Source organism: Carassius auratus, chromosome 32 (assembly GCF_003368295.1).
Source record: "Carassius auratus strain Wakin chromosome 32, ASM336829v1, whole genome shotgun sequence".
Lineage (NCBI taxonomy): Eukaryota > Metazoa > Chordata > Actinopteri > Cypriniformes > Cyprinidae > Carassius > Carassius auratus.
Window position 1 is genome coordinate 20,009,106 of NC_039274.1, and position 19,355 is coordinate 20,028,460.

At 35.0% G+C, this 19,355-nt stretch overlaps 1 protein-coding gene and 1 pseudogene across 1 annotated transcript; one reads left to right on the plus strand and one right to left on the minus strand.

The window, feature by feature from the left end:
- Positions 1-1,157: 1,157 nt before the first annotated feature.
- Positions 1,158-6,173, minus strand: LOC113052398 (7-dehydrocholesterol reductase-like). Its single transcript, XM_026216844.1, has 6 exons — positions 6,169-6,173; positions 5,322-5,432; positions 4,368-4,529; positions 2,711-2,819; positions 1,765-1,896; positions 1,158-1,622 (listed from the first exon to the last, which is right to left on the minus strand). The coding sequence occupies exons 1-6, from the start codon at positions 6,171-6,173 to the stop codon at positions 1,158-1,160; spliced, it is 984 nt and encodes a 327-aa protein (XP_026072629.1).
- Positions 6,174-6,419: 246 nt separating this feature from the next.
- LOC113052399 (glutamine-dependent NAD(+) synthetase-like) lies at positions 6,420-18,456 on the plus strand (annotated as a pseudogene).
- The last annotated feature ends 899 nt before the right edge of the window (positions 18,457-19,355 follow it).

Consider the following 19,355-nt stretch of genomic DNA (forward strand, 5'->3'; position numbering starts at 1 on the left):
AGGTTCATTATCCAAATCATCATGTTTAGCAGAAGAAATGTGGTTTATATAGGAGAGAATGGAACAATGCACATTTACTCTATGCATCTTGGTGTGTGTTTTATCCATGTAAATGCAGGTGGAATGTTGTTTTTGGGATAATAACCCTCAAACAAGGAATTATCAAGCTCAAGATGATGGTTCAGCAAACAAAATTGATAATTTGCTTGCGAAAGATTTCAGTGGAACAGTATATGTGTACTTGTTTCATGTATATTTATGTAAAAACAATAGGCAAGATCAACTAAATACTTGTGTTTTTATGTGTTCTTATGCTAGGCTGGTTACTGTTCTAAATGAAAAACTCTTACTCCACCTGCTGCTGGTGGTGTAACATTATCCTTTAACTGAGGATGTGTACTTTAGCACAGTATTTGGTAGTTTTTTTTTTTTTTTTTTTTTTTTTGCACATTTCCTTCCTTTACTTTATTTAATTAAATAATTAACTTGAATTATATTATACAATTAATTTGATTTAAGTCAAATTTATGTCCCAAAGAGATTAAACTACTGTACCACAAAAAAGTTTTTCTTGCATTACAAATATTTTAACGATTTTTAGCTTTACATACCTTAATATCGCCAGGAGAACAAGAAGAGACAAAGTGGGAAACTTTTATTTCAGTAGTTTGGCTGGTAGAAAAATATAAATATGATAAGCTGTATTCTGAGCAATTCTGGATTTACAGACGTTTTTCTGTGTACATCCTGAACAATAATGAGTGATATTCTCTATACAATAAGATTTCCTGCCTATTGAAAACAACAACAACAACAAACAGATTTAGGCAGAAACATTAAGACTTGAGTTCATCACAGTATCTTAGCTTTTTTAATGTCCTTATGTAGTGCTGTGCACTGTGTCACCTTAATAAGCTTGTATTTATATATTAATGTAAAGTACATCTACCCTCACACTTGCTAAAAGGAAAGATAATCTTTGTAAAGGGTGCCATTCACACACCCATAGAAGATTAAAAGACAACTGTGTGTGTGTATGTATGTATATATATATATATATATATATATATATATATAGCAGCCACAAAAAAATATATAAAAGGTAGACTGCTTTTCTATATATGACTGAAAAGCAGTCTGGAATTTGGTGGAAACCTCTAGAAGATGTTAGGTAGCAAACGGTAGGGCACGGCTGTGGTGTATCGCTCCCAGTCCTTGCCGTACTTGTTGCTACAGCGGTGCTCATCACGAATGCAGCGGTGCACCAGCAGGATGGTCATGTAGACGATGTAAAAATAAGGCAGCAAGTGCCCACCACAGCAGGCCAAGCAGTACGCCAGAGAGCCCATCAGGTCGCCCGTGTAGTTCATGTGACGAGCCACCCCCCAAAACCCAGAGGTCATCAGTTTGCTCTTGTGAATCCCGCCATCGGCCGATCGGTATGAACACTCGATGAAGGTGGGCTTCTTACCCCAGATTTTGCAGTTACCCTCTGTACGACGGAAAAAGTCTTTCTGGTAGTTGGTTGAGCGGAAGATGTAGTAGCCCACCAGACCCAGGATGAGGACACCTGCAGCATGAGGTGTAGAAAGCTGGATGGGGTTGTAAACCAAGTAAAGGCCCTAAAGAACAAGAACATGACATCAACAGCATTTCTCCTACTGAAATCAATGAAGCTGTGTATGCGGTAAAATAGTGAGTCCAGGACTGTAGATGCCACATCCAACACAAATCAAGGCCAGGAAATACTGCTCAGATACACACCTGTAGTGTGTAGAGGAAAGGAAGCCACACACAGTCTCCCCAGCCCAGGTACCAGCCAAAGTGATCATGGCAGATGTCTATAGTCTTGAGGTACCAGGCTTCGTTCCAGAAGAAGTCTAACACATAGATGGCCTTAGAGAAGAAAAGGGTCAAAGTTGTGATAAGAAGTAGTGATGGAAATAATATGGATGAAATGAAAAACACTATATGAATTAAATACAGTTGCTGAATCTAGACAGTATGAGCAATAGCACTAATAAGCTGTTTTATAGTGCCACCAAGTGACTACATGACTCACTTGCAAAACATTGACCAGGATCATAGAGTTTGTCACATATCCATACAACTCCTGCTGTTTAGCAGCGTAGGATAAGTTAATCAGGGTCCACTGTCAGGGTTTGGTAAGGGAGGAACTCAAGTGCAGACAGGAATCGGGTTACACAGAGGGTTTATTTACACAAAGGGGAAAACAAAACCCACGAGGGGGAAAACACTGACTAAGGTAGCTACAAAATAACCAAACAGGACTGGGCTGACAAGATAAAGACTCTAAACACTAACTATAAACAAACACTCACGGTAATACAAAGACTTCTTCAGGGATGACAAGGATTAACTCTCTCACGAGGCTGACAGGTAGAAACAATATATGTGAACACTCACAAGTAGGAACAATCACAAATGTGGAACAATGAACCGACGAAAGACAGAGCACACTAGGAGATCTAAATAGGGGAACTAATTAAGACACGACAGGTGGCACAGATAGGACACTCACGACAAGACTAGGATAAGGGGGGGCGGGGCAAGGGAACGAGACAACACAAACACATGACCCAAAGACAAGGCCATGTGCTTGCACACAAAACACGGGTCTGTCATGATCCTGCCTCAAGACTAGGGAAAAATCAAGGACACGAGGGCAGAATCATGACATCCACGCCACGATACCCGGCCGGCCGTTGAAGAAAAGCTTAAAGTCAAATAATTTTCCTATACGAGGGTTGAACTCAATTCCCATCATGTAGTTGTAGAAGATGTTGCCTGTGAATTTGCTGCAAATAAAGCAAGAGTAAGACAGAACCTATTTAGTGTGTGCATGTTTTTTTGTTGTTGTACGCCCTTCACCAACCCTAACCCTAACCCTCACAGGAAACTTTGTGCATTTTTAATTTCTAAAAAAAAAAAACTAATTCTCTATGATTTATAAGCGTTTTGAAAAATGGGGACATGGGTTATGTCTCATAAGTCACCCTCTCCTTGTAATACCTGTGTCATACCCATGTCATTATACAGAGTTGTGTCCTGATATGTCACAAAAACAAGAGCACACACACACACACACAAACACACGCACACACACATATAGTTTTCCAACACACCTCTTCCAACTCAAAACCAAGTTTGAGATGTAAATTGAATGGGCCTTACCTCTGTTATTACTATAGTGGGTATTTAAAGTGAACATTCTCCTATTACAATTAAACCATTTTGAGATGCAAAAAAATATATCTCGTCAGATCTTTTCCACATTTAAAGTAACATTGAAACCAGAAAAATGTATGTAATAAACAGATTTTCTTTAGAAAAAAGAAAATAAAAACCTAAAATTACCTGGTTGCATAAGTGTTTATGTAGCATGGTACTCTGTTTTTGAATTAATCAATCACATTGATTAATAATTGAACACAAAAATAATTGAAATCCTGTGTTTTTTTTTTGGGATGAAGCCATGGGGTGCACAGAGCTTATAAAGGATGTGTGTGTTGGTCTTGTTTGAATTCTGTTGATTTCAATATTACATTCAATATTACATTTCAAAGCTTCAGTTAAACAGAGATGTGAAGACTTTTTTATGTACCCATACGCACAGTAAATAATACAAATATGTTTTCGTACCAATCCTCTGGGTTGGTAGGGAACAAATGCGCCTTAATGAAAGCCAAAGTGGACACAGCATAGCCGAGGATGTTGGTGCACCATAAGAGAGGGATCCAGTTATCAATGATGACGGTTGGTGAAAACCAGCGGAATTATTGAGCATTAGCCACTCATAAAACATGAGTGATTATCCAGCACTGCAGACCGTTGACTTCATACTTATTAATAAGACCTGAGAGAAAGCAACATTATAAGCACATTATATTAGATGAATTTAATATGGTACATTTTACCACGCAAACCAATAGCGAAGGAGTCAATTACATGAATACATATGCATCTCGTAAAATATATATATATATATATATATATATATATATATATATATATATATATTACAACTTTGGAACATAATATATGCAAATTTATCATTATGGCAAATGACTGATGTCTTTTTTTACCTGCTACACATGGTGTGTTCGAGCACCATCCTGCACTCCTCCCACATAACCTGGAAGAATCTTATGCATGATATCTGGCACACACATGTACAGCACCACCTAGTGTAGACACAACCAAATCACACAAAATTCTAGTCCAAAACCATTCAAATATGTCTCACTACAAATGTTATTTCGTATTTATTCTTATGCAGTTCTGCACCTTAAATGTGACCCAGATTGCGTAGATCTCGGCAGCAGCTCATGTGAAAGAAGGGGCACGGTTCCAGATGGTGAGCAGGGTGGTGTCGCCGTTGTAGAGGTCCAGTAACGGGTGGCTGATGGAGCACTGGTACGTCACATGCCATGATGAAGAAAAAGACGATGAAGGGGGCAAAGCACAGCAGCAGAATCACACCTGTCAGAGAGAACCAATCCACCTCCCTACACAGATCAACAGATTGGTAATATGAGTCAAAATAGGATATTTGGAGTTGCAAATGGCTGTTGTCATTCTTAACTGTCATTAGATTACAACTTTGGAACATAATTTATGCATCTTATTTCTGTTTTTCAATTATTACAAAATAAAATAAGAAACACAATTAATAAATACCATTAACAAAGATTCTTGCATTATTCGTTAGTTTACTAATTATTATACAGTTAATTAATTAATTTATATACTATTTGTCACGAAACTTTGATACATATAATTTTGTATGTGAATCTACAGTTCATGTGTGCCTGGTCTGTTTAGCAATAGCTCATAAAAAAATAATAATATTAATAATTTACGAATGTCTTTTAAAATCTGTACAACTTTGCTCCCTCTTTGCAACACAAAAGGATGTATTTACAGCAGAATGTCCAAGGAGCTTTTTGTCAAAACAGTAAAAGTGAATGATGAGAACAGCTGTCAATCAAGATTTTTCATGAATACTGTCTTCGTTTCTGTTTATTCTTCACACAAAGCTATTTTATAGTTTTAGAAAACTTGGAATAATGTCATATGGACTACTTTCTACTTTCACAACTTTGGATTTTTTATTTTTTGGTTGGAGTGGGGGCTTCTTAATGATGCTATACATCACTTTATTTTTAAAGTGTCGAAAGCAAGACCCATTTCAGATGGTTTATATATAACAAAATAATAACAGTGGTTATATATAAACATATTTTGAATGTATAATCACAATTATTGTTAGTGGCTGTACAGTCAGAGCAGATGTTTACCATGCTCTTCCCCACTGCACTGGCTCCTCTGCATGGTCTTTCACCCCAGCCCGGGCTCCATTGGAGCTGCCCTTATGGTGTTTTCTCACAGCGTCGGCTGCTTCATGATGTCTGAGGGAGTGAGATTTAAAAAGCACAGAGAAAGAGAAAAAGAGCATAAAAATAACCCCTGAGATGGTAAACAAGTCTCTAGCATGAGCGTATAAGAGGAGAAGAAAGTGCACTGCAGATAACAGATAACAAACAGAAGATCTAGGTGTTATATAAGTTCATGGTTTTAATTAATGATTATAACATAACTTATCACATATAATCTCAGAACCAGGCCTGGGTTGTTTCCTTAAGTATGATGTTAAGTATGAAGTATATAATGTTATCTTTCCAACTGTGAGGTTGTTAATTTTGTGCTTATGTTATGCAAGCAAAGACAGATGCTCTGCATGAATCTATTTTCAGTTTATGGATTTTCAGTCCACTGAAAACTCTTCTTGTCTCTTATTATAGGCACATTAACAAATATGCATATGAATAACACCAAGATACAGTAAATGTTCCACTCAGCATTATATGGTTTAAAATATGCAATATCATAATAATTTATGCAACAAAAGAGCATACAGTATAACAGCATCAATAATAAGGTGCATAGGACAATGCTGACTAAACATGCTGAAAAAAATGATGATCTAAACAAAATCTATTTCAGTTACAACATAATTTTCACTAGAAAAATTATCCTAATATATATTTTTAAAAAGTGTCCTTGTTTACCAAGAAGACAACATTATCACTAAAGATAGTGTTTGAGATGAAATATCAGGCACCAAGGTAAATATTCTTATCGTACTTCATTAACAATCAAGCTCTAATTTTATCAAATCCAAATAAAATTTTATTTGAAGGTATTTAGGGTACATTAAATGCTAGTTAGTTATGCAATATATATATATATATATATATATATATATATATATATATATATATATATATATATATATATATATATATATATATATATATATATATATATTACACAATACATATACAATACATTACTTGATAAAAAAAGTAGTATTTAGTAGTAAAAAAAAATTCGAAATGGTGTGTGTACATACAGCGCTCGAGAAAATATGTGTATAGTTCACAATGCCGTCATGCCACACTTCAAATCATCATTATATTCAGTTGATAAAGCTGCATCTTGTAGGGAAGTGCACAATAATTGCATAGGTTTTAATAAACTGCACATGCAATGCATAATGCTGGAAATATTCACTTAAAATAAATGTAACATTATAATAAGTGATAAAAAGTAATGCATAAAAGCAACTGTATCTAAAAAGTGAGATATCACAAAACGCTTACAGTTATAGAGGCTGATGCTGCGCCGCTTCACGCTGCCCAGGTGTTCACAGTGACGTAACGCGCAAAGTGGAGCTCTGGCCGAGCTCTAACTCCACCCACAAGTTACGTAATGACCATACATCCAATCAGAGACAGAAGGAATCCATACTCGTGTCTGGACTGGACTTTGAAGGCAACTTGACAAGAATACTTAAAAGTAGGTTCGGTTTCTTCACCTGCGATTTGTAAACAGTAAATAACATTACTAAAAGTTTTATGATCTTAAAGTGATCTCGTATCATTTTAGTTCTACTTTATTGTCCAAAACAGGCATTGAGATTGCCAAACGGAGAGGAGCCAAGTAAAGACTGGGACCAGAGCTAGAAATCTGGTAATGTCACTCACAGACTAGATATTTAACGAATATGACATGCATTTGTACAATGGAGAATGCATGCATGCATATATATATATATATATATATATATATATATATATATATATATATATATATATATATATATATATATATATATATATATAATATAATATAATATTTATATTTGTATTTATATTTATATTTATATTTATATTTATATTTATATTGATTTATATATAATAATTTTTTGTGTTCCTTCACAAATCTTTCATATATATCAGTGGTTATGGCTGTGCAGATCATTTCTACGAGTCCGACACCCTGCTCCATTGTCGCTCTTGGAGTCTCCTTTGACCTAAGACATCATCTGTGATTTGGGAATGTAGGTGAAATTGTTTAAAACATTAGGAAATATAAAAAAAGTATATGGTTTCTAATGCATGTAACTTCACTTTCATTTGCTCTTTCCACAGGCCTGTTATGCAATGTTCGATACAACTGCAGAGTCATTTTCTTGAACAAGTAAGATATTACTGTAGTACAGCATTAAAAAGCATTTGCATTACTGCTTATGATCAGATAATTACAATAATGCAATATATATAATTATATCTTATATATATTTTTATATTTGACAGAAAGATACTGTTAATTCGTCCTAAAATGCTCTTAATGCTAATAATGGCAACAACAGGGAATTTCGATGGTTTTCACCTTGGAGTCGACCCAGGTGTATTCCATGATATATTGGTTAAATCTTCGGGTCATTTGCCTTGCAACATCTTTAATAATCTTTGATAAATGATAGATCACAAATGAAATAAATTGCGTTGCAGATATGTTGAGGAGCACTTTTTACCCAGAATGATACAAGATCTGACAGGGCAGGTATTAATAATATTTTCTTGTATTCTCTAATTATAAAGCTCAATTATTATTGGTATTTAATTTTTAATAATGGTTCTTAATATTAACTTGCTGATTTGGTGCTCATGAAACCAGCTAAACAAACTATATCTAAAAAAATTATTTTAATTGTGATGATTTTGGCTAACATTTAACAAAATCCCATCAATCTCAACAAATTAGAATACTTCATTAGACCAATAAAATAATAATAAGTTTGTCCTTCCACTCAACTTTTTGTTAACATGTTTAGATACAGCACTCTGTGAACAGCCAGTCAGCTTCTTTGGCAGTGAATGTTTGTGTCTTACCCTCCTTGTGAAGGGTGTCAATGATTGTCTTCTGGACAACTGTCAGATCAGCAGTCTTCTCCATGATTGTGTAGCCTAGTGAACCAAACTGAGAGACCATTTTGAAGGCTCAGGAAACTTTTACAGGTGTTTTGAGTTGATTAGCCGATTGGCATGTGACCATACTCTAAATTATTGAGATCATTATTATTGAGTGAATTGGTGGGTTTTTGTCACATGTGAGCCAAAATCATCACAATTCAAATGACTTCAACTACTTCAGTCTGTGTGCATTGAATTTATCTAATACACGAGTTTCATAATTTGAATTACTGAAATAAATGAACTTTTCTACGACATTCTAATTTATTGAGAAGCACCTGCACAGCCATTCAAAAGTTTGGCAAAAGAATGGGGCAGCAGTGACTCAGTGGTTCATGTAGGTTGTCTACAAACCGGAAGGTTGGTGTTTGTATCCCCGGCTCAACCTGACTAAGTGTTGAGGTGTCCTTGAGCAAGACACCTAACCCCAACTGATCCCGACGAGCTGGATGGCGCCTTGAATGGCTGACACTGCAGTCGGTGTGTGAATTAATGTGTGAATGGGTGAATGTGAGGCAAATTGTAAAGCGCTTTGGATGGCCATGTGGTCTGTTGAAAGCGCTATATAAATGCAGTCCATTCCATTCCATTCCATTCCATAAGTAAGATAGAAATAAGGAATAAAATAATAAAATAAATAAATGAATACTTTTATTCAGAAAGGATGCGTTACACTGATCAAAAGTAACAGTAAATACATTTTTGTAATGTTAGAAAAGACTTTATTTCAAATAAATTTTGTTCTTTTACATTTCTGTTCATGAAAGAATCCTAACAGAGAAGGAATCCAGAAATATTTAGCAACAAAAACTGTTTTCAATATTGATAAAAATAAGAACAATTATTAATAACTACGTACCAGAAATAGTCATACTCTTAATTATTCTTATTCTATATATGTATATTTGCAACAACACATTATTTGCCATAAATGGTAATCTCAGCTGTCCTCACTGATAGACCACAGTGCCGTTTGGAGATGTGATACTGTGCAAACAATGATCTCATCAATACTGTATGAATGCCAGATTATTATTTTTTAATTAATTACTACTATACTGTTCTTTAAATCCTTTCTTAACCTCCTGCAGAGAACATTTAGACATGTTTTTTTATGTTGTGCTATAATCTGGTGAAATAAAACATGCATGCAGTTCCATAATTGCTTTTCTTTTAAAAGTTTAACTAACTTTTACTTCTTCCTTTAGTCCACATGTTGACATGGGTTTAGATGGTATTGAGATCTTTACCAATTCCTCTGCAAGCTACCATGAGCTACGTAAGGCCTGACCACAGGGTGAATTTGGTCAAATCTGCCACCACTAAGGTAAACTGATTATATATATGTATATTAATATTTCAGAATGACTTAAATCATGTTAACATGTAATAACATTTTACAATACCACTGTAAGTACTGTATTTATGATCAAATAAATAGGCTACAGCGGTTTTTCAAAAACATCTTTCAACAACTTCAGTACATATTATTAATGAATCCAATTATAAGTGGCCTTTGGAAAGCTAGTGTTGACAATGAGCCTTATATATAGAATGTGTTTGTTTCAGAGTGGAGGGATCTATCCATTTGCCAATCAGAAGGGCTGTGATGGAGACCGTCTGTACTACGACGGGTGTGCTATGATTGCCATCAATGGAGATATTGTTGCCAGAGGAGCGCAGTTCTCACTTGAGGATGTAGTATGTGGCAGTTCACACTTACTTGAATACTGAGACTCACCCAAGTGACTGTGATTGATCAGATAGATTTCTTCTGACTTGCAGGAGTTTGTCACAGCCACTCTTGATCTGGAAGATGTTTGCAGCTATCGAGGAGAGAGGTGTCACCCACACATGGTGAGCAACATTAAAAGACATCAGAGTCTAAAGTGACAAAACATGCTTTAAATATTTTTCTTACTGCGCAGGAATATGAGCACAGTGTAATGATAAACTTCCTAATCATCCGGAAGAAGGAGGTGGGAACCGGTGCACAATCAAAATGAAACTTTAATATTCAAAATAAACACAAAACAGCGCGTCAGCCCCTCACGGACGACTGGTGCGCATAAATAAAAAGCAAAACATAAAATATGGTCCAGGCCTGGTCCTCTCTCGTCCTTCACTATAGTCGCTCCAGTTTTATATCCTTCCATCTCCTACGTGGGACTCGTTACCGGCAGTGGGGCGCAGGTGCAGCTCATCTCCAATCACTACACTTGGCCTCACTCCTCGTTCCCACGCCTCTCGGCCCCGCCCCACTCGCCACACACAGACCTTATCAGAGGATCAAAACGGACTTCTCTCTGTCTGATTGTGGTGACGGGTGTCTTCCCACACACCAGCCTGTGGAGTGGATTTTCCACACGCCAGAAGAAGAGATCAGGTAACTTAAATGGGGGGTTCACCAACACAAAACCTAGATGGATACACTTAAAGGAATAGTTCACCCAGAAATTCTTATTTGCTGACAAGTTACTCTCCCTCAGGACATCCAAGATGTAGATGAGTTTGTTTCTTCATTAGAACAGATTTGAAGAAATGTTGCATTACATCACTTGCTCATCAAAGGATCCTCTGGAGTGAATGGGTGCCGTCAGATTAAGAGTTCAATCATCTTATAAAAGCATCACAATAATCCACAAGTAATCCACACAACTCCAGTCCATCAGTTAATGCGTTGTGAAGTGAAAAACTGCATGTTTGTAATAAACAAATCCAACATTAAGGCCTTTTAACTTTCAAACATTTAACTGTAAATACTTAAAGTTTACACTTCCTCCAATTAAAAAAGTCTGTTACTATTAAAAAAGCTGTATGGATTCTTATTCTGATGGCACACATTGGTGAGCAAGAGATGTAATGCTTAATTTCTCCAAATCTGTAACGATGAAGAATCAAATCAAAATTTTCAGAAATTCTACTTTCATATAAAAAACCTTTGTAAATGTGCACACATAATGGGGTACAAATGACGAAGACCACACTTAAATGTTTTATGTTTTTGTCCCCCTGAAATAAACAGAACGTTTAATGATTTTTGAACACTTTAAAACATTATATAGTATAGATATATAAAGAATAAAAATCTTTTTTTATATATATATATATATATATATATATTTTAATTTTAATTTCACTTTTTTTTTTTCAAATTGTTCCATGAATATAATTTGCTGTAAGTTTTTTTAAATAATTACTTAAAAAAAAAAAAAATACAAACTAGAAGCATTTTCACTTGTGGATAACTCTTTATTTTCATATTGCAGTAACAAATATGTTTTGCTTCTCTCTAGTGGAGCTGTACAGTAATACACCATCAAACGCCCATTTGTGTAAACATTAATCGCATAAACCCAATTATGACTTAAAGCGCAGTCAGTTATTACAACTGCAAATATATTTACTTTTTGGTATATTTTATTGGTGCAGCATTCATAAAATCAATTATTACATGTTTATTTTGGGTGTTCTTTCAGTCTTGGTCCTGCCTGTTGGTTATGGGACTACTTAAGAAGGAGTGGACAGGTGTGTTTTTTTATTCTATTGTGCAGGTAAATATCATATAATATAATAATATGTTCATATTGTGCTGAATTATTGCAATTTAATAAAACTTGGTGCTTGTTTTCTTACCATTCTTCTTAGCTAATATCTTTATTTGAACGTTTATGCTTATGGTCATAAATGTGACGATATAGGACATCTTTAGCTAATGAGATTTGTGTGTTTTGTTGTTTTCAGGCTGGGTTCCTCCTTCCTCTTAGTGGTGGTGTGGACAGTTCATCCACTGCCTGCATTGTGTATTCCATGTGTGTGCAAATCTGCCAAGCTGTCAAAGATGGAAGTAAGTCAAACAAACACACACACACACAAACACACTCACACACACACCAGCTCTTCAGAACATAAGAACCAGCTAATTTAAAGCTTACCCTCTAAAAATGTTTCCCATTCTTGTCAGATTATCAGGTGCTGGAGGATGTGCAGCGGGTGGTCAGTGATTCGTCCTACAGGCCCGAGGACCCACAAGAGCTGTGTGGACGCCTGTGGAGGACATGAAATCTAGTCAAAAGTCAATTAAGACTTGTTTAATTTGTCTTTAAGTCTCTGGTGCTCACCAAGGCTGTGTTTATTTGATGGAAATTACAGTAAAAATAGTAATGTTGTGGAATATTATTGCAGTTCAAAAAGAGCTGTTTTTTTTTTTTTTTAATACATATTTTTTAAATGCAATTTATTTCTGTGATGGCAAAACTGAATTTTCAGCATCATTACTCTAGTCTTCAGTGTCACATGATCCTTCAGAAATAATTCTGATATGCTGATTTGGTGCTCAAGACACCAGTGCTCTTCTTATTATTACTAGTGCTGAAAACAGTTTTGGTGCTTAAAATTATTGTTGAAACTGTTATATATAACACCATCCAAAATTATGGATAAAAAAATTTAATTAATACTTCTATTCAGTAAGTCTGCATTAAAAATATTTCTAATATTACAAAATATTTATATTTGAAATAAATGTTGTTTTGAACTGCTCATCAAAGAAACCTGCAAAAGACTTTTCAAAGTTTCCATAAAGATATTGAGCAGCAAAAACGGTTTACAACATCGATTATAATAAGAACCATGATTAATAATTGCACAACAGTAATTTATAATTAAGCACCAAATCAGCATATAAGAATGATTTGACTCTGAAGACTGGAGTAATGGCTGCTGAAAATTCAGTTTTACCAACACATTAATAATAATAATGAATATAATATAATTATTCCAATTATAAATTAATTGTAATAATATGACAGTATTATTTGATTATTATAAAAAGTAATTTATTTATATAAAAAAATTACATTTAAAATTACAAATTTTATCTGTACTCCGCTCAGCAATCACCTAAATATCAATATTGACATGGCAGTAAAAGGCATGCTGGGAATCTTTTTTATGGTCACAGGGAAGGAAGTGCCAGAGAGAACCTGGCACTGCAGAACGTCCAGGTACAGCCCCTATCAGACACTGATGCTATTAATAAATGTAGGATTTTTTTATTAGTGACTTTTAACATATTTGTCTGCAAAGAATACATTGAATACTTTGGTTGACCACCATGAGAGTCTCAGAAATACTAATACTTTGGAAACCTATTACCTACTCAACAACATTTCTTGCATGTACAGTACTAAGATTGTTACATATGGTTGCTGGTGGACATTTTAATATGTTGATCATTTCATGTTGATCATTTCAGATCATTTTATATGGTTCTTATATGATCCATGACATCACAAAAGCGCGGGCTTGACTATGCAGTTTCTGTCGAAGTAATGCTGATTTGCTGTTTTTTTTATTATGCAATTTGCTTGCACTGTAACACAACCACCACCATTTTCACAGAAAAAATATAGCAGTTAGTCACCCCAAGCGTCAAACGACCTGCAAATTTGCTGAGTTAAGGTTCTACCTTCTGTTGCGTCCCCATTTCTCAAACAGAACTAGCATAGTAACATTATGCAACTCTTTCCGGGAAATGGCTTGTGCTTTAGATTGACAAAGTAATGCTTGATTAGAACCTATTTAAGACAATTAGATATACTGTGCATGATGTCACAGCTTTGAAAGTACTATGATGTGTGCTCTTAAAAGTAATGTAATCACTTAAAAGTTTGCAAAGAAGTAAATAGCAGTTTGACTGCTCTGATAATATATACTCACACAAGATAGAGACCCTAGTCATATCAGTAGCCTAGAAAAAGTCTAAACCAGTATAAGCAATTATAAAGGGAACATTTTCGGTTCAATTAAAAACAAAAAAATCAGAATAGTGCTTTTCACACACACACAAAAGAAAATACTGCAACTGTTCCTTAACAGCATAATTGCCCTAAGACAGTGGTGAGCAGAAACTAGGGGCAAATAATAAAAAAGCATCCTCAAATTATATGTGCATATTTTATTTTATTTTATTTTATTTTATTTTATTTGATCAAAAACTAGGCCCATTAAAAGAATCAAATAATCATGATTAGTCTTGGGATTTCCAGCTTGTCTTTATAAAGCAAAATTAAATGGTAATAATATTGAATATATTAACATGTTATTTTTGACAAGACACTACGATTTTTGTTTTAATAATTATCTTTTATTTTTTTCACAAACTCCCTAATGCACCCTTGCAAACCCCAGAGGATATGTGCTAAGTTTACATTTTTTAACATTTCACTACATTAGTTAACATGAACAATTAACTAAAATGTGTTAATGCACTGTGAACTAATATGAACTTTTACATTTTTATTTTAATAAAGGTAATAAATGCTCAAATAAATTACTACTGTAGTTCATTTTAGTTGATGCATTAACTAATGTTAACAAATGAGATCCTTTTGAATCTGCAAGTCTGATGCATGTGTGTGTATGTTTACTCCAATACAGGCTCGTATCAGGATGATTTTGGCCTACCTCTTTGCTCAGCTGTGTCTGTGGGCTCCGGGAAAACCTGGTGGTCTCTTAGTTCTTCACTCAGCTAACGTGGATGAGAGGTGTGTCTTTATGCTGTTCTTTCTTTTAGTATCCAACTGTCAGTACTAAAAGAGGTTGCTTAAAAGAAAGTATCATTTGTCTTTGGCATTTGGCATTTGGCTTGACTGGATACTTCACAAAGTACGACTGCTCCAGCGCTGATATCAATCCCATTGGAGGTGTTAGTAAGATGGACCTGAAGTGCTTTTTGCAGTATTGTATTCAAAGCTTCCAGCTCACTGCCCTCATAAGGTGTGAAATATTACCTTTTGTCACACATTTGCTGATCAAATCACTGGTGTAGTTGCATAATCTTGATTGTAATTACATTACAAGAATTACATTGAGTGAAATTAAAAAAATGGACAGTTTAGGGGGAGTCAGACCACTCATAGAAATATAAATAGGAGAAAATGCTTTTTGAACTGAAATACAGTGCCAGTCCTTCCAGAATCATTTGAATATGTTGATTTGATACCCATCTTCTGTACAGCATTTGGGATGCTCCACCTACTGCAGAGCTTGAGCCACTGACTGATGGGAAGGTCGTCCAGACTGATGAGGTAAACATAGTCAACCTCATTCAGTCAGGGGCGTAGCAAGCTTTTCAAAAGTGTGGGGGATGGATGTGGTTTGTTTATAAACAATAAAAAAAACGCTGAATACAGTGACAGAGGGGTACAAAATGCAGGGCTTAAAGTTTGGCTGGGGGAAAAAAATTATCCTACATTAAAAAAAAAAAAATTAGAAAAGGGGAGAGAAAAAAAAAACGCCCACACAGAGCTTTTTCTCTGGTGGTATAAATAATGTAACAATTTACTGTTTTTAAACATTAAAATAATATAAATTTTTCTTTCATAATTCTTCAACAGGTAGGCAAACAATGTCATCATTTCTCACTTTTTTCTCCTCAACAGGTAACGTTACAATCAAACACTCAGTAAGTATCCACAAAAGTATTCAGCTAATCAACAAACAATGCTCAAAATATCAAAATCAGTTGCACTGGCAATGAACCCATAAATACACTGCTTAACAATGCCAGTTTGTCCACCCTCCTTGGCAATTCCCTGCCTTCTTCGTCACAGTTGTTATACATTGCATGCCACATAACGTTACATAACCGAATTTAGCTAGCTGCTGAACAATATCCCAATAATATAAATAAGCATTAGTCTAAAAAACGAAATATAATACCGAAAACACTCGACATGTCAACAAAAACGATAACAGAACATCTTCCCAAACTCTTCCCGCCTAGGTGCCCGCCTCCTCAGCACGAGCTGACCAATAACACCCCAAGAGAGGCGGGACTTAAGGCAGAACAGCCAATAATCAGCCGGTCAGGCTCAAAGCAGGTGTCATGAGAGGGAGGCAGCCGCGGAGAGCGCAGACACAGAGCGGCCAGAGAAACGGAGGAGCGACTGTAGTAAAGCGTTTGTGCAAAACTGCGGAAAAACTGCAGAAAACGTGTGGGTGTTGAACCCTCTCACCGGGAAAAGTGTGGGTGTTAAAACACCCACATCCCCCACGGGTGCGACGCCCCTGCATTCAGTGACAACAATGAGGTCTTGAATGCTACCACATTGACAAGTCATTGTGATTGAGGCAGGATGCGCGATGGACAACTGTTTGCCAGTGGTTGTACAGTACTGTCTTAAATATATTTCAACTGGCAAATGTACCATTTGACAGCCATATGACTCCTGCAAAGAAAATATTTTCTTTGCACTCGTGTGATTTCTGCTATTTAAAACACAAAGTAGAATTAACACAAGCAATTCTTGTCACTAAACATTAAAATCTAGCATGTTATAGGAAAACTTAATCCAAAATACCTGCATGCATTACTGATAATTCAATTTACAACTTGAAATTGTGTTTTTTTTTTTTTTTTTTTTCATGTTTATGCAATGGCTTCTTGTGGTATATTTTATCGGAATGTACAAATAAATAAGCATTCTGTTTACTTCATCATTTTAATCACACCAATAAAAAGTGTGTATACATCGTCCAGAGTTTGTAGACTGAAAGCACATGATGTATATATTACAAACAATGACGGATTGGAGATGATAATTATATGTTGTATGCCTATGTGGCTTGAGCAAGCAATTATTTTAGAGGCTTTAAAAAAGTGGGAATCAAGTGGTCAAATAGCAATTATGGCTTTTTAATTTGTTTTTCAATTTAATAAGTGTTATTTCTCTGATATTTTTTTTTCCTTAATATTTTAGATTATTTCTATTTTAGATTAGATTCCATCACATTAAAACTAGTTTTTAGTGGAATGAAAATATAAAACACATTATATTTATACATTTATTATTCTATACATACAATGTATAATATCTTGTAGTAAATAAATCAGTGTTGGATTTGTAACTGAGTGAAAGGAGAACCTGTTTGACGTCTGATGTTTTTGCAAAGTACTGTGTACATTTATGTTTTAAAATTTATGTATGATTAAAATTTGTATTTATTTATTTCTTCTTTTTTTAAATGTTAAATGTGTATACAGTATATTATAAGTTATCCTTATTTTATAGGGTGTGTTTACTTTGCTTCTGTGCCTTTTGTTCCATCACTATGTGCATGCAGACAGATTTTACAGCTTTGAGACCTTATACATGTGTCTCTGTGTTTCCTTCCCACAGGCCGACATGGGAATGACTTACTCAGAGCTGTCTGTGATTGGCAGACTCAGGAAGATCTCTAAGTGTGGCCCATACAGCATGTTTTGCAAGCTGATTCACTCATGGAAAGAGACCTTCTCTCCCTCACAGGTCAAACATACCCTAACCTTACAGTACTCATACTGCCTGATACTTTTAAAAGCAGTAAAAATACTAATATTTGACCTACATTATTTTATGACCAGTAGGGTAACTTTGTCCCATGCTTTTTGCAAATGCAATTTTTTGGTATTTTGGCTAATAAAGTGAAACATTGCTTTAGAATGTACTCAATCAACAGACATAAGATGACAACAGTAACACCCTATTATCATGCTGAAAACTATAGTCCTGATGACAACCGCTTTGACCTCCGTCCTTTCCTTTACTACACGCAGTGGCGCTGGCAGTTCCGCTGCATCGACAATGAGGTCAGCAGACAGAACAATGTCTATGTCTATGTACATGTTTGTCTGAAGATGTCTGTAAATTGTTTTAATATTTGTATGAAATCCATTCTTTTTTCTTTTGTACAGGTGGCTATGATGGAGTGATATGGAAGGTCTAAGCACAACTGATATCAGAGCCATTGATTCTTCCTTGGTCCAAAGATTCATCTCGGCCACTGATGTGATATTAGACTCTCAGCAGTTCTCTACACTCTCTCTGTGTAGCTGCACATGCACTGCAGCTTGATACACTTACTAATATTCTTGTTTTTAGTAGGATGTATAAATCCTAAACAATGTCTTCAGTTACGTATGTTCACATTATAATGCAAATATTCAAGTTCATGATTATTGATATACTGTATGGTAATGGTTATTTGAAAATAAAACAATATATATGAAATGTTCATATGCAGTAACTGATAAATTATTTTAGAATCTTAGTGCTAGATGTCCTGTGAACTGTAAGTGAAGAATTTGTCAAGAAACAACCATAATAGTCCAGATCAGCTCAAGTGTGTATAGTGTAAATGACTGCAGCATTTTTATCAAGAACATAAATGCATTTGCCAATGCAACATTATGATTACTGGGCTGTTCCTTGCAGTACCTCTTGAACTCTGTAATACAATTAATATTTCTACAGAAATTAATATGGCATTTAATGTTTCTAAATTGTAGCTTGATTATCTGTAGAGTCACAAGAAAACAGAAATGGACAGTTCACCCCAAAATTTAAATTCTATTATTATTTACTCACCCATGTTCATGTTCCAAACCTGTATGAATTTTTTTTCTTTTGTGGAACACAAAATAAGTATTTTTATTTTAAGAATGTTGGTAAGCAAACCTTTGGTTACCATTGACTACCAGTGTTATGCTTTTAACTTGAGGGTAATTTTTGAAATGATCAAAACAATTAAAAATTGCTTTCATGAAAAACAGAATGGAACGTTTTAAAGTGATATAAACAATCTAATGCAGCAAATCATCAAAAATGTTAAGCTTAATTTCTTTGCTAATGCTACTGATATCAGTGTTATTATGCATAGCTGCTGGTTACGGTTTTCCCGCCAAACATGTCACTTCCTGGAGAATGATTTTGGAAGTGGCTTTTTGTTTAGATTATAGTTTCAAAAGACTAAAAGGATATAATGCAGTGTTGATAACAAAACGACGATTAGTTTACCAATTAAAAACTAAATAAATAAAAGTGCTTTTTTTTCTTTTTCTTTTTTTTTACTAGAGGGCGGATGTGGACGAGTTGGGTGTTAGAGAACTGACTTCCTCTTCGTATGTGTAAAACGGTCTGAACACACAAAAGTGTTGGTACAATATTATACACACAGGCGCACATACGT